Below are 14,365 nucleotides of genomic sequence, written 5' to 3' on the forward strand. Positions count from 1 at the left end.
AAGGCCGATCAATAAAAATGCAAATGAAGTATTGCTACTGGCAAAGAGCATAGTTCTGTGCGTCGAATCACCACTCTGCAACGTTCAGATGTACTGTAGTTCTGACTGGTTGTAGCTTATCTACATCTAAATCAATAGTTCTCAAACCACTCTTCAGTTGACGGCGAAGAATACTTCGTACTGTTATTTGCCACTCCCTCTCGCGACCACAATGCAAGAAAAATAACGCTCTGCTCTGATTGCCCCTGAACATGTCCTAATTTGTCTTTGCCTTATTCTTGTGGCCCTTGCGTGAAATATGGGAACAAGGAAGTAGAATCGTTTCGTACGTATTTCTCAAAGAAAATAATGATTTTGTTAACTTGCCCAACCGCCTTTCCGGCCGGAGTGGCCGAGCGGTTAAAGGCGCTATAGTCTGGAACCGCACGACCGCTACGGTCGCAGGTTCGAATCCTGCCTCGGGCATGGATGTGTGTGAAGTCCTTAGGTTAGTTAGGTTTAAGTAGTTCTAAGTTCTAGGGGACTTATGACAACAGCAGTTGAGTCCCATAGTGCTCAGAGCCATTTTGAACCATTTTTCTCATAACATACGTCGTCTTTCTTCCAAAGTTTCCCGTACATTTTCCGTGGAAAATTACAGCAATCCTTTTGTACAGTACCGAATACGTACGAATACAGTCATAAGCAAGACACAGGTGAGATTTTTCCTCAAAGCTCGACTGTATGGTAAACGTACGATGTGACGGAACAGGATGTGAACTCTCAACCAAGTGCAGTGCTATTTGTATTGTTTCTGGTGAAAAGGAGCGTTGTAGAGGTACTCAACACAGTCCTTACGGAAAGACGGTCACACATGGAAACGTAAAGGCGGTAATTTTCTTGAAAAGAATAAAGAAAAATGTTGACAGCATGCAGCGTCATGTCAATTACAGATGGTCGTGGGCTTTTGGAAGGAATCAACCTACTCTTCGTGTTAATGATTTGGAAAAACTACGCGAAATCTAAACCATGCAATGGTGAGGGGTGGTGGGAGGGAGAGAAATAATTCCAGTCTTTCGGTACGTATCTTAACTACACCAGAACAGGCGGGCGCCCGTTAAAATCCTCACCTCATCAAACAAGTCCAGTGCTTCGACCATCGCGCCACCTCGATCAGCAGTTTTCTTCATGTAGCATCCATGAATGGAACAGGTGGGCAAAAAACACTGCTGCAAGGTGCGGCAGCTAGCGGGGGACAGTTAATCGCTAAATTCCCTCACGATGCAGACTTCGTGACAAACTGCGCTAACGTCGATGACGATGCAGCTTCGTAGTTTTGTGGGGGGCTAACGGGATTCGGGGTCTGTGCACGTTAACTCAAAAAATAGCTGCTCACCTTTCACGTATCTGGCGCTTGTCGCTAAAAAAGTAACCAGGCCATTTTGGAAGTACTGCAGCCAGATGAAGTATACCACTATTCCAGAATGGTCTTTAGCGAGGGATTTTTTTGTACTTAAAACTGTCTGATATAATTGGGTGCCTGGATTGAGGTTTGAACGACGGATCACTCCTTGCCGATTGGGCCGTCACAGAAAGGTCGAAAGACCCATCTCAGAACTTCTAGACTGAAGTACCTCTCTCTGGCACAGTTGTACGACACTGGGGAGGACGACGGTTCAAACTCCGCCCGGCTATGTAGATTTAAGTTTTCCGTGGTTTCCCAAAACCAATTACGGCAAATGCTGGCATGGTTCTTTCCCAATTAAAGTTTGTGCTCCATCTCTGATGACGCAATAGCTCGGAAATTTTAGGTGATGTCAGTACCGGCCACGAAAGTTACGCTGTGTGACCTAATCTTCATTTCTTTTTACCTCTCTCTAGTTTTTCATAGTCTATAGACTCACCGCATTTCTCCCTGAACTAACATCGCTTTAAATCTCATCCTCTGGGTAGTTTAAATTGTTCGTCGCAGACATACGTGTCTTGTTTCAGAAACATCAGGAGCATGTGTGAGTGGATCATGCTTTCTGTAGATTCTGACAAAAGAAGGGATCAGTTGACAGTACATATCTTCAGACATCTACGAGTCGTCAGTTTGGTAATGGAAGGAATTTTGCGGGTAAAAATTGCGTAGGGAGGCCAAGGCTTGAATGCAGCAAGCAGATTCAGTTGGATGTAGGTTGCAGCAGTTATGCAAAGGTGACGAGGCTTGCACAGTACAAATTATCATGGAGACCCACATCAGATCAGTCTTCGCACTCAAGATAACAATGAAACAACAGATTTGGCGAAACAGTGTTTTATAGCATCTGTTCAGAGCAGTTTACCACCATCGGTACTTTACACACCAGGACAGATTAAATTACGGTGACGAACGTGCAGTGTTTACTCAAACAGACACAGAAAAGAAGGCATTTGATGCTTACATAATTGTGCACGCAAAAAGTTCCCCAGGCAGATTAATTCACCGCGCTGGAAAGTTTCTAACAACCGGAGGTGAATAACGTGTTGTTCCCTATGAAAACAATCATGAAGAGAACAACTTGCTCAACGTAGGATACAGACTAACTTATTTTCTCTACATACTTCCCACGAGTCGACTTGTTTCGGTCCGAAGTGTAAGCAGGAAAAATGTCTCTTGGTAAGAACATGGACCAGAAGACGTAGATTACTGTAGAAGCTCCCAAATTGCTGGTTACGCAAGGGCATTTTTCTCACTCTGCTTTAATCTCCTTTCCTTCCAATATTGTATTGCTTACAGAGTCTTTTAGCCAGCCGCTGTGGCCGAACGGTTCTAGGCGATTCGGTCTGGAACCGCGCGACCGCTACGGTCGCAGGTTCGAATCCTGCCTCGGGCATGGATGTGTGTGATGTCCTTAGGTTAGTTAGGTTTAAGTAGTTCTAAGTTCTAGGGGACTGATGACCTCAGATGTTAAGTCCCGTAGTGCTCAGAGCCATTTGACCCACAGAATCATTTACACTCATTTCGTCAAAATAATAAAAATACGAACTTGGTAGCTACTTCTATAGTAACGTCATTAGTTCACGCCCATTACTTTCCCAGTGATGCAGGAAAGGGCAACTGTGAATGAAAAATCTTCCTACAGCATTAAGCTGAGGTGGAGGTAACTTTGGTAGATTAAGAACTCGCCAAAACGATATGTAACTTTGATAGATTAAGAACTCGCCAAAACGATATGCCACTAACATTCCAACCACAAAGACGCATTTTTATAACAGTTACATGAATGCACTTGCGTTAGCATTATTTCTAAGATAGTGCTCCACTGACGACGATGGACGTGTGTCAATGGCACAAGTAGCTGCTGCGCTTTAAATCCATTGAGAGTGAAGGAAACGGAGATGTAGATAGAGTGAGAGAGAGTAGGAGACAGAGGGGGCCGAGAGTGTGGGTGAGATGCAACGAGCAACAGGTCTTCGGTAGCCCGCCACGTCTTAATACGAGGTGCAGTTTGCTGGCCGGCCACCTGTTAACGCGCCGCTTGTTTTGGTCGTTGGTTCAGGTTTCGGCCGCTACGGAGTGAGCAGCGGGCTGTATTCGCTGTTTCCGGGCGCGTCCGAGGCGAGTGCTGCCATCTACTCGCAGGCAACCAGCACCTCGACGCGCTTCAACACCTTCCACAGCTTCATCGGTGCCCACAAAGGTCAGTACCGCCGCAGTTGCCACCTCGTGCATGCTCAAACTCTGCCTACTGTCTCTTTCCCGTTCACCACTCTTTCCACGCATGCAGTAAAAGCAATCTATGACTCTCATACATTGCCAGAAGTGCCGGCATAATAAATGTATCTGAAAAACTGGCTTCTTTTTATCCGTAATGGATTGAGAACTCTTTAGCTACACAGGGTGTTCGTAAATGCCTGTTACAAACTTTTAGGACTTGTAAATGGGAGAGAGTACATAATTTTTATTTTTATTTTTTATGAACCAATGCCCGGAAACGAACCGTTCCTGTTCAATAACGGTTTCAATTCAGATGTTTGACGCATCCATTTCTGCTTGGGGAATTGAATAAGGCGAAACGCAGTACAATTATTAGGTAATAATTCGAAAGGAAACATCACTTAAGGACTTTTTTGTATTAACAGTCAAACATTACGTGTTTACATTACTCCAAAACCGAAAAAGAATTCACCACTCATCTCAGTAGAAACGGTACGTTTCCGGACATGGGTTTCTATTCAAAATCTTATGTACTCATTCTCTTCAACAAGTCCTAGAAGTTTGCAATGGGGAATTTGCGAAAACCCTGTAAATATATGTAACCAACTTTCAAACTCCTATCTGAACAGCATGGTAGAAATACTCGTTCTCAACACAGCAAGAACCTCTCTATCTAACATATCACTGCCTTATTCTTAAAATTTATCTCTGAATCGGGAACACTACACTGAACGATTTTCGCCAAGAAATCGGAGAAATTACACTCCTTTCCAACAATTTCCTGCCAACATCGTCAACACCCTCCTCCCCCAGCCCCCACCCTCCGTCACTTCTTCCTCCTCCCTTGTCTACTCGATTGAAACATTCTACTTACCCTTTCTTAACAGTTACTATCATTACAACCTTTTCCACCGTCATTAACCCTCGTGTTTTTAACCTTAATGTCAGCTATTAAAAATTAGAAGCTTGGCTAGAAAAGGTTCTATAGTGGTTTCTGATATGTACAGACCCTGCTCGTATGTAACAGATGGCCTGAAGGCCCCAATCTGTTTAGTATAAGTAAAAGAATAAATAAGTATATAGTACAACAATAATAACAACTAAAAAGGCTAAAAAATTTAAGTATCTATGTGAAATAATCTAAACGTATTATATGGAAAAACTGGATAACTTGACGAGGGCAAGGAAAATGGAAGTAGTTCTATAAAAAGAATTCTTTAGCCTTAAATGCAAAATTCCGACACCACAACTCCGTAGTTAGAAGAGAATGCCTTTATGCTTAAGGATGTAGTCCGTTAAATACATCCACACAATAGGATGAAATATAAAAGAAGGAAGGGAAAATCTTGGAACAAAAATATGACAATGGCAAATGAAAATTCAGAAGTAATAAAGAATTTTTTGGAGGAATATTAGACGCAATGAGAAAGAGTTTTATTCCATGGGCTTCTACAAAAACTAGATGAAAAAATGCGAAAAAGAATTTTTAATTTTTTTGACAGAGACCCAAACACGTCAATGACGTGGTTCAAAGAAGTTAAAGCAGACCTAAGGGAAATGGAAATAATGGAGCAAGAAATACGAGAAAGAGAAAAGTTGAGAGCAAAAGTAAAAAATTTCAAGGGGTTCCGGGAGAAAGCAAAGGAAAAGATGAACGCAGTATTAACTGAAGAAGGAAGAGAACTGTGTAGAGAAATAGTGAAAAACCATTCGAAAGAGAGAAAGAAATAAGTTATTTCAAGTGATCTACGAGGGGAGTCCGCAGCTCGTGGTCGTGCGGTAGCGTTCTCGCTTCCCGCGCCCGGCTTCCCGGGTTCGATTCCCAGCGGGGTCAGGGATTCTTCTCTGCCTCGTGATGACTGGATGTTGTGTGATGTCCTTAGGTTAGTTAGGTTTAAGTAGTTCTAAGTTCTAGGGGACTGAGGACCATAGATGTTAAAGTCCCTTAGTGCTCAGAGCCATTTGATTTTCTACGATGGGCCAAACAAATGAAAAATAACAATAAGAATCCATTATTAGTACAAGTCATAAATAAGTGACACAAGCGTTCCATTTATCCATAACTAGTTTCACTGCCAAACCTATCTTCAGAAAGCGGCCGAACAAGTTTAGGCAAGTTCGAATATTTCTCATTAACTTAATTTTTTTTGCGCCAACTGATCCTCGAAACAGCTAGCTTCAAATACAAAGAGACGGTGTTTTACCCCACAATGGAATTAGTTTGCACATTCTTTCAAAGTTAGATGAAATCACTGCGAGATTCCTAAATACTGTCGCTTGAACCCAAGTAAAAGATTTTTCCCCAGTTTAAATAATGAGACACTTCCGTTCGGCATATTTAAGTGAAACACTTTTTTTTAATAAACTTATAGAAACTGTTTTGCCCATTTTGTAGGGACATACTGCAGAGGAAACGCCAAGTTTTGCTCGACGCCACCAAACGTTTAACGTTCATAGTGCGGGGGCTACACAGGGCAGCGCAAGAATACCCAAGACATTTATGTGGCCGCAGCGTCATTGTCCTAAACTTGCACTGTTGGCCCCGCAGCGTAGTGAAATACACGTTTATTACCCTCTGCTGGTCGTAAACGAGATAAAATATATTACTCGCTGCAACAGAACACGCGAGTTGCTGTAATTATCCCTACGCGACGACGATGCCTGCAGTAATCTCGTATCGCGACTGATGTCAGCAAAGTACGTTTTCAGTTTGAACTTTTATGCGCAGAAAGTATATTGCCATGACCTTAAAAATGTTGATTCGAGAGAAGTATTCAATCATGTCATGCCACAGCTTAACCATTTTCTGCGAATCCTAAAAGAATAACTGTGCTTCTACGTGATCTACTAGAATCCTCAACGCTTTGAAGGCACTGTTTCTGTACCAACAGTTCCTACCGTGAGCATATAATTATTACAGAATGATATAGTAGTGTTTTTAAACTCCGCCTTCTGCAAAACACAATGTATTTGTATTTTATATTTATCCAGACATGTTTCTACCTGTGTGTCAGCTTCTGTGGATTCGCGTTTTATTTCTGTAAAAAATATACATTTTTCATGGCTGTTTTCTATTTTAGGCGTAAAAACTATAACATCTGCGTATTTTTGTTTTCTTCTGATTGCTCACTTGAAACTACAATAATTGTGGAGATGAATTTGTATGAGTTCAACTTTCTTTTATATCTTATCGTGGCTTGACAGTATTTCATCTGCAATGTAGTCCAAAAAATTTGCGTTGAGAGTTACTATTTTTTATATTTTTTATGAGGGTGTTAGTGGTTTTTTTCTATTTGTATGTTGCTAAGGCATAGAAAGGTATAAAAGCAAGCTAAGCTGTACAAATCCATGTCAAAAGTAATACAGTTTCAAATGGGCAATAAAAAGGAACATGACATGAAGATTATTGCCACTTCGTAACACCGATGCAATTATGTATGCCACTGGCAAAATAACTTGTAATTGTGGCCTTAAAGGTACAGAAGAATTGGAAACTATTAGAAAAGACCTACAATAATTGGCACAGCCTAGGCACACTGCATTAGAGGAACAACCACGTAAACGAATTAATATATTTTTCCACCTCGGGTCTTATTGTGGTATGATAACCGCTTTGAAGATTTAGCAAGTCATCACCAGGTAATTTGTTTAAAAAGCAAGAAAGAAAGAGCGATAGTAAAATGCTGTGAAATCAAGTGACAAAATCAAACGTCTAAACACAACAACATGATATTTAATATATTGCGTTGTACCTTGTACTTACTCAAGTACGTTGTATGTTGCGAGTTACAATGTAACGTATTCAAGCCCGTGTAGTTGCCTTTAGGAATTAGCCTGATTGGATGGTTTAGTTTCCTTGCTTTTACCATCCCTCTTTTGCTTACTTTTTAAACAGATCACCTGGTGATCACCTAATAATACGTCGCAACCGATTAAAAAATCACAAGAGTATCTCGCTTACGTGGCCGAGCTGCCTCAGCGTCTGCCAGTAATGAGCAATTTCTGTCTTCACAGCTAAAGTGAACGGGAATATTCGGCTCTTCTGCATGCTACACACGTAAAACCGGTGTTAAACTTCGTTGGGAAAACGTTCCTAATTTGTTTTACTCGTCGAAATGTAATACACTGAAATAATAAGCGGATCAGGGAGGCGACTTTAGGAAATAACCTGTTTCAGAAGTGCAACCTGTTATATCCTAGCCAGTAATGCCACCCGAGCCCGCTGCCAAAAGGTTGGCAGCATCAAAGTCCGGACGCAGTCCGCATAAGCAGCGCCAGCGAGACAGGAAATCGCCGCAAGTCTGCGCGCGCCACCGCTGGCTTCTGGTTTCTTAAGCGCTGGAGTCGCGAGCGCTAGGACAGTTCTGTATTCGCCGCTCAGTTGTATACTCGCCACCGAATTGTGTACTTGCTAGTCAGTTGTGTGTTCATCGCAGCAGGGTTGTTGTTTGTCGTCAGCCGACGTTGACCTAGCCGCTCCGACTCGAACTAGACAGACTTCTGTAGACACGGAGTTCACTACTGTGTTTCTGTATCTTCGTTAATAAAGATAAGTACCGACTTTTATTTAATCAGAGTGTTTGGGTTTTCATCTTTCTGTTCACTGTTCCAGCGGACCGGTCGGCCCGCTATTAAAAGTGTGGCGGTGACTTCGTAAGCCGTTTCTACAGCGAATTGTTTGTCGCTACGAACGCCGCCACAAAACAACCTGTGCAGGAAGCACACATATTTTGACTGATTGTATTTCCTATAGCAATACAATCGTAGTTCCATCACGATGAAGACACGAAATGAAAAGAATGACCTTTGGAAAATTGTCAATGTAAATTTGGTAGGAAAACTGAGGAGATGGATAATCCAGTAAGGCCATGACATCTGTCATTTTGTGGATGGCGAATAGCGCACAGAATTTGGCAAAGCAGTGGAGCTAGGTTTCGTCATCGTGATTTTGTTGTAATGGCAAGGACCCATATTTCTTGCTGACTTGGAGGGTGTTGCCGGTATCTGGCAGTAGCTCGACAGAGAACCTGGATCGCCGTCTTCAAGTGTGAAGTTTGCCAAAATATTGTACAGTTTCAGCGACGTCACTCGAAGCCGCTCCCTAGAGCCTCACGAAACACTAACGGAACGCAACTCATCTCCGATACTTTAATATCTGTGTCGACGGATCAAGGGTAAACGTTTTCTGCGTATGGTCTTACCGTTAATTACCAACAAAATTTGCTGAAAGTTCCATTGTTACGAGAGAAAGTGCCCTCTACGCGGCTATTTTAACTGAAATATAGTTGCCAGGAATTACGACTCGACATCGTTGGCCTGTAAAAGGAAAGTGATAGTTTTTAACGAGCAGGGGCCGGCCCATGGCAAAATCGCAACGACAGAGTGGAGCAGCCCGATGTTCATGAAAAAGGAAAGTAGGAGAGATGAAATAGAAGCAGTAAACGGGCTGAACTAGATCAGTGGAAGGTATTACGGATTTCTCACTGCAAATGAAGCGTCGATAATGACATCTGCATAGATTTTGGGGAGAACGGTGGGGACGTACAGCACCCCGGACACGAAACAAGGCATAGTAACTATCCAGTAATTGTTATATTTTGATGCAAAGCTGTCTAAATATATTGAAGAGAAGGTGGAAAGACAAAGAAAGGAAATAGAAACTAACAGAAGTATACAATACGGAGAAAAAAAAACTGACGTAGTCAGAGTAGAAAGGTGTTATGTCGCACTGAGCGAAACTTTCCCAGTAATCGTAAGTCGGAGGTGCACGACTTCCAATGACCGACGAGCTGGCGGAAGTTGCCCGGTAAACGAACGTGTGTTCGAGTGTGTCTAGTAGTGCCGATCTGTCCGACTAAGCTGCTGCTCTTACGATATGCTCTGGTTGTTGTTTTTCTTCAGTGGTAACTTCGCAGCGATGTTGGAGGCAACATTTCGCTTTTTTCTGTAAAACAAATGTGATCTGAGAAAAAAATAGTGTTTAAAATTTAATTTCTGTTTTCTTCTCACCATTGTCTTAGTTCATTAATGTTGCCTGTACGTTAGCAGGAGATAAAATACGTGGTCTTTAGATTTCATTATTGACAACATTCCACGTTTCAGTAGCAGTAGCTAGTAACTTAATGCAGTGCTATTTTTGCTGTAGCTATTATTGCCTCAACAAAATAATAGCATTACAGTACTTCAAGCGTACATGATTAATAGTCAAACTTTCTCAGTATTTTGCGTATAATGTAACCAGGAATGAGCAGCTTCGACTGTTAGACTGCTACCATTGTTTTCACCTAATTTAATTAGTAACTGCACTCTTGACATAGTAGGTATCAGTAGTTGCTATTTAGTTTAAATGCACAGATTCCTCCGTGCTCGTCGCTAATTGTCGTTTTGCAGTACCATTTCTGCAGCGAAGCATTTCCGACCTACGATTATTTGGAAAATTTTGTTCTAATCAACGTCCCCTACCCCGCGCCGATTGTTTTTCGCCGCTCTGTATAGAAGAGGAAAGAACTCGTTTTTCAATTTAGTGCCTTCGGTCATGATGCACTTAGCCAGCTTCCGATACTGAACTCCTCCCGAACAGGCCATGAAAGCCCAACGCTACCGACCGATCGCCGTGTCATCCTCAGCCCACAGGCGTCACTGGATGCGGAAATAGAGAGGCATGTGCTGACACACAGCTCTCCCGGCCGTACGTCAGTTTACGTGACCGGAGCCGCTTCTTCTCAATCAAGTAGCTCCTCAGTTTGCCTCACAAGCGCTGAGTGCACCCCGCTTGCCAACAGCACTCGGCAGACCGGATGGTCGCCGATCCAAGTGCTTCCAATGCATCACCTGATAGAAATTATAATAAGATTTATTTTAGTACATAAGACATATCAACCATACATACACGAATGAATCGCATTCCAAGCATATGATAGAACATTGGTATTGACTGTTACCATATTAATTTCTAGCTCCATGTCTGAGTGGTCAGTAGTAGCTGGACTCGAAAAGGTTGCACTCGGCCTCGTGATGCCAATTGAGGAGCTACTCGACCGAGTAGTCGCGACTCCAGGTAACGAAAGCTGAGAACAGCCGAGATCCAGTGACGCTACTGGCAGAGGGGGACCCGGCGGGCGGTCGGTCGGAATCGATGATCTCGACAGGGCCTGTAGACTGAGCTAACATCTACGAAACTTTTCGTAAACATGTTAATTAAATTACAATGTGTTCAGCCGCTAAAATGTTATATACAGGACGTTCGCCAATTCCCATTGAGTAGATAAATTTTGATACGGATTCCATGTCCAGAAATGTGCTGTTTGGGTTAAAATATATTGGAGCACCGGATCAGTTTCAAATCTCCCGCCTCATGGTAGGCACAAAGCGGGAACACGGCAGCGTCGTCACCTTCCGCTGTAATTATGACATCACACAATATTTTCGGGACGTTCGCCAATTCCCATTGAGTAGATAAATTTTGATACGGATTCCATGTCCAGAAATGTACTGTTTGGGTTAAAATATATTGGACCATCCGCTGTAATTGTGACATCACACAGTATTTTCGTCCGACTACAACAACGGCTGCGAGAAACTGGTACGTTCGCAACTACAGAAGGATTGCTCTATGGACTTTGAAGAGAACGTCCTTCGTCACGTAGAAGAGAACACGATGACGAGTTCTCGAAACATTGCCCTTGCGTTGGGCTAACCTAAGGCACACAGGTAAGAACTAATTGTCTCCGCTGTGTGTGTACCGTGAAGCGGGAGAATTGAAAGCGACCCTATCTTCAGTCTTCTTTTACATCCAAACGGTACATTTCTTGACACTGGTTACTTTCAAAAATTTATCTGCTACGTTCGCTCTACATCCTAGAAGCCTCTAACGGGAATTGTGAAACAGCCTGTTCATACAGTGGCACTATTATTCACTCTATGTAGTGTCACCATTCTAGTGTGAAGTCGCCTACGTAGCACTAACCACTATACTAAATTAATTGCCGCTTGGTATCACAACGGGCAGCAGAAAATACACTACTGGACATTAAAATTGCTACACCACGAAGATGACGTGCTACAGACGCGAAATTTAACCGACAGGAAGAACATGCTGTGATATGCAAATGATTAGCTTTTCAGAGCATTCACACAAGGTTGGCGCCGGTGGCGACAGCTACAACGTGCTGACATGAGGAAAGTTTCCAACCGATTTCTCATACACAAACAGCAGTTGACCGGTGTTGCCTGGTGAAACGTTGTTGTGATGCCTCGTGTAAGGAAGAGTAATGAGTACCATCACGTTTCCGACTTCGATAAAGGTCGGATTGTAGCCTATCGCGATTGCGGTTTATCGTATCGCGAAATTGCTGCTATCGTTGTTCGAGGTCCCATGACTGTAAGCAGAATATGGAATCGGTGGGTTCAGGAGGGTAATACGGAACGCCGTGCTGGATCTCAACGGCCTCGTATCACTAGCAGTGGAGATGACAGGCATCTTATCCGCATGGCTGTAACGGATCGTGCAGCCACGTCTCGATTCCCGAGTCAACAGATGAGGACGTTTGCAAGACAACAACCATCTGCACGAACAGTTCGACGACGCGTTTGCAGCAGCATGGACTATCAGCTCGGAGACCATGACTGCGGTTACCCTTGACGCTGCATCACAGACAGGAGCGCCTGCGATGGTGTACTCAACGACGAACCTGGGTGCACAAATGGCAAAACCTAGTTTTTTTCGGATGAATCCAGGTTCTGTTTACAGCATCATGATGGTCGCATCCGTGTTCGGTGACATCGCGGTGAACGCACATTGGAAGCGTGTATTGGCCATCGCCATACTGGCGTATCACCCGGCGTGATGGTACGGGGTGCCATTGGTTACACGTCTCGGTCACCTCTTGTTCGCATTGACGGCACTTTGAACAGTGGACGTTACATTTCAGATGCGTTACGACTCGTGACTCTACCCTTAATTCGATCCCTGCGAAACCCTACATTTCAGCAGGATAATGCACGACCGCGTGTTGCAGGTCCTGTACGGGCCTTTCTGGATACAGAAAATGTTCGACTGCTGCCCTGGCGAGCACATGCTCCAGATCTCTCACCAATTGAAAACGTCTGGTCAATGGTGGCCGAGCAACTGGCTCGCCACAATACGCCAGTCACTACTGTTTAACTGTGGTATCGTGTTGAAGCTGCATGGGCAGCTGTACCTGTACACGCCATCCAAGCTTTGTTTCACTCAATGCCCAGGTGCATCAAGGCCGTTATTACTGCCAGAGGTGGTTGTTCTGGGTACGTATTTCTCATGATCTATGCACCCAAATTGCGTGGAAATGTAATCACATGTCAGTTCTAGTATGATATATTTGTCCAATGAATACCAGTTTATCATATGCATTTCTTCTTGGTGTAGCAATTTTGATGGCCAGTAGTGTAGTGTAGTGTGGTGGAGTCCTCCTCCGCGCCACAATCACATAGGGGTGAATCAATCGGTTGTAGCAGTAGGAACCGTCCGCGGCTACAACGTAGGCGGAATATGATCAGAAACTTTCTGTGGGGAAGAGCTGCACACGCGCAGAACCATTGGATGATTGTGTGAGTGCCGGCAGAGAAAGGTGCGTACTCTGGCGCCTGGCGTGCCGTACCCGCGCTGGACGCAGCCACGAGCGCGTTGTTGCGCAACGAGTGGGGGTGCAGCTAGCAGACGAGCGAGTATAATTTCCAGCGTTTACTGGGGATTAGGCTGGCCAGTAATGGCCCCTCCCCAGCCCGGCAGCTGGCTTCCCGTGACACCTGGCCGCCTCTCCTCTGTACTCGCCTATGCATTTCGGACGGCTAGTCGCCGATAAGCAGGCACGTCAACAGATTTTTTTCAAAATTCCGCGCTGGGAACTTAATAACCGGTTTTGTTTCACTAATTAAGGTCCTTCCGGCGCAGCTGACCGGCAGATACAATCTAACCATTAGAGTCGACTTCCTGTAACATTACGAAAAGAGTTGCCGGCGGAAGTATGTGTACGGAAAATGAGCAACGCATCTCGATACGCGACCAGTTGACACATGTTCACGTACACTACGCCCGATCTTGTCATTTGCACCACGAATATGCATGTTTCCTGTATCAGCCACCGGAACGGCTAAAGAACCTGTGAGTATTAGGTGTCCAGTTTTTCGGCGCCAGCAGCAATTTTTTTTAATTTATTTATTATTATTATTATTTTTTTTACTATTGATAGGGTTTAGTGTCGACTTTTGTACTAAATTTTACTCATTTTTATCAGCGTACGTGAGGAAATAAACTTGTCACAGCGTTCAAGATTTGTATTTCATAAAATCCCGACATCTCGACTAGAGAAACCTGACTATATAAATTCTATGCTATAACAGATAAATAAGGAACGTGTTAGAAAGACGCAGTAGCAAGGTAAAAAGGCTTTCTGTGAAAATCGTGTCGGCGGCTCTGTGGCCCACTCTTAACTGAGTCATAGATTTAAGAACATATTAAAACTACACACACATAAAAGTAAGGACAGAAAATAGTAATATTTCCCTTTAATATAATATATTAATATGTAAATACTTAATAGAGCAGTTTCTGTTAAGTCCATTAACCATATCAGTGACGCCGGCCGGTGTGGCCGTGCGGTTCTAGGCGCTGCAGTCTGGAACCGCGTGACCGCTACGGTAGCAGGTTCGAATCCTGCCTCGGCCATG

General features: G+C 43.6%; 1 protein-coding gene across 1 annotated transcript in view; it reads left to right on the plus strand.

The window, feature by feature from the left end:
- Positions 1-14,365, plus strand: part of LOC124593793 — a 298,108-nt gene that overhangs the window by 82,721 nt on the left and 201,022 nt on the right. The window contains exon 3 of the mRNA XM_047132142.1: positions 3,504-3,644. Coding sequence (XP_046988098.1) covers positions 3,504-3,644 — 141 coding nt within the window. The remainder of the gene's footprint in view (positions 1-3,503; positions 3,645-14,365) is intronic.

The sequence above is a fragment of the Schistocerca americana genome, chromosome 2, assembly GCF_021461395.2.
Source record: "Schistocerca americana isolate TAMUIC-IGC-003095 chromosome 2, iqSchAmer2.1, whole genome shotgun sequence".
Classification (NCBI taxonomy): domain Eukaryota; kingdom Metazoa; phylum Arthropoda; class Insecta; order Orthoptera; family Acrididae; genus Schistocerca; species Schistocerca americana.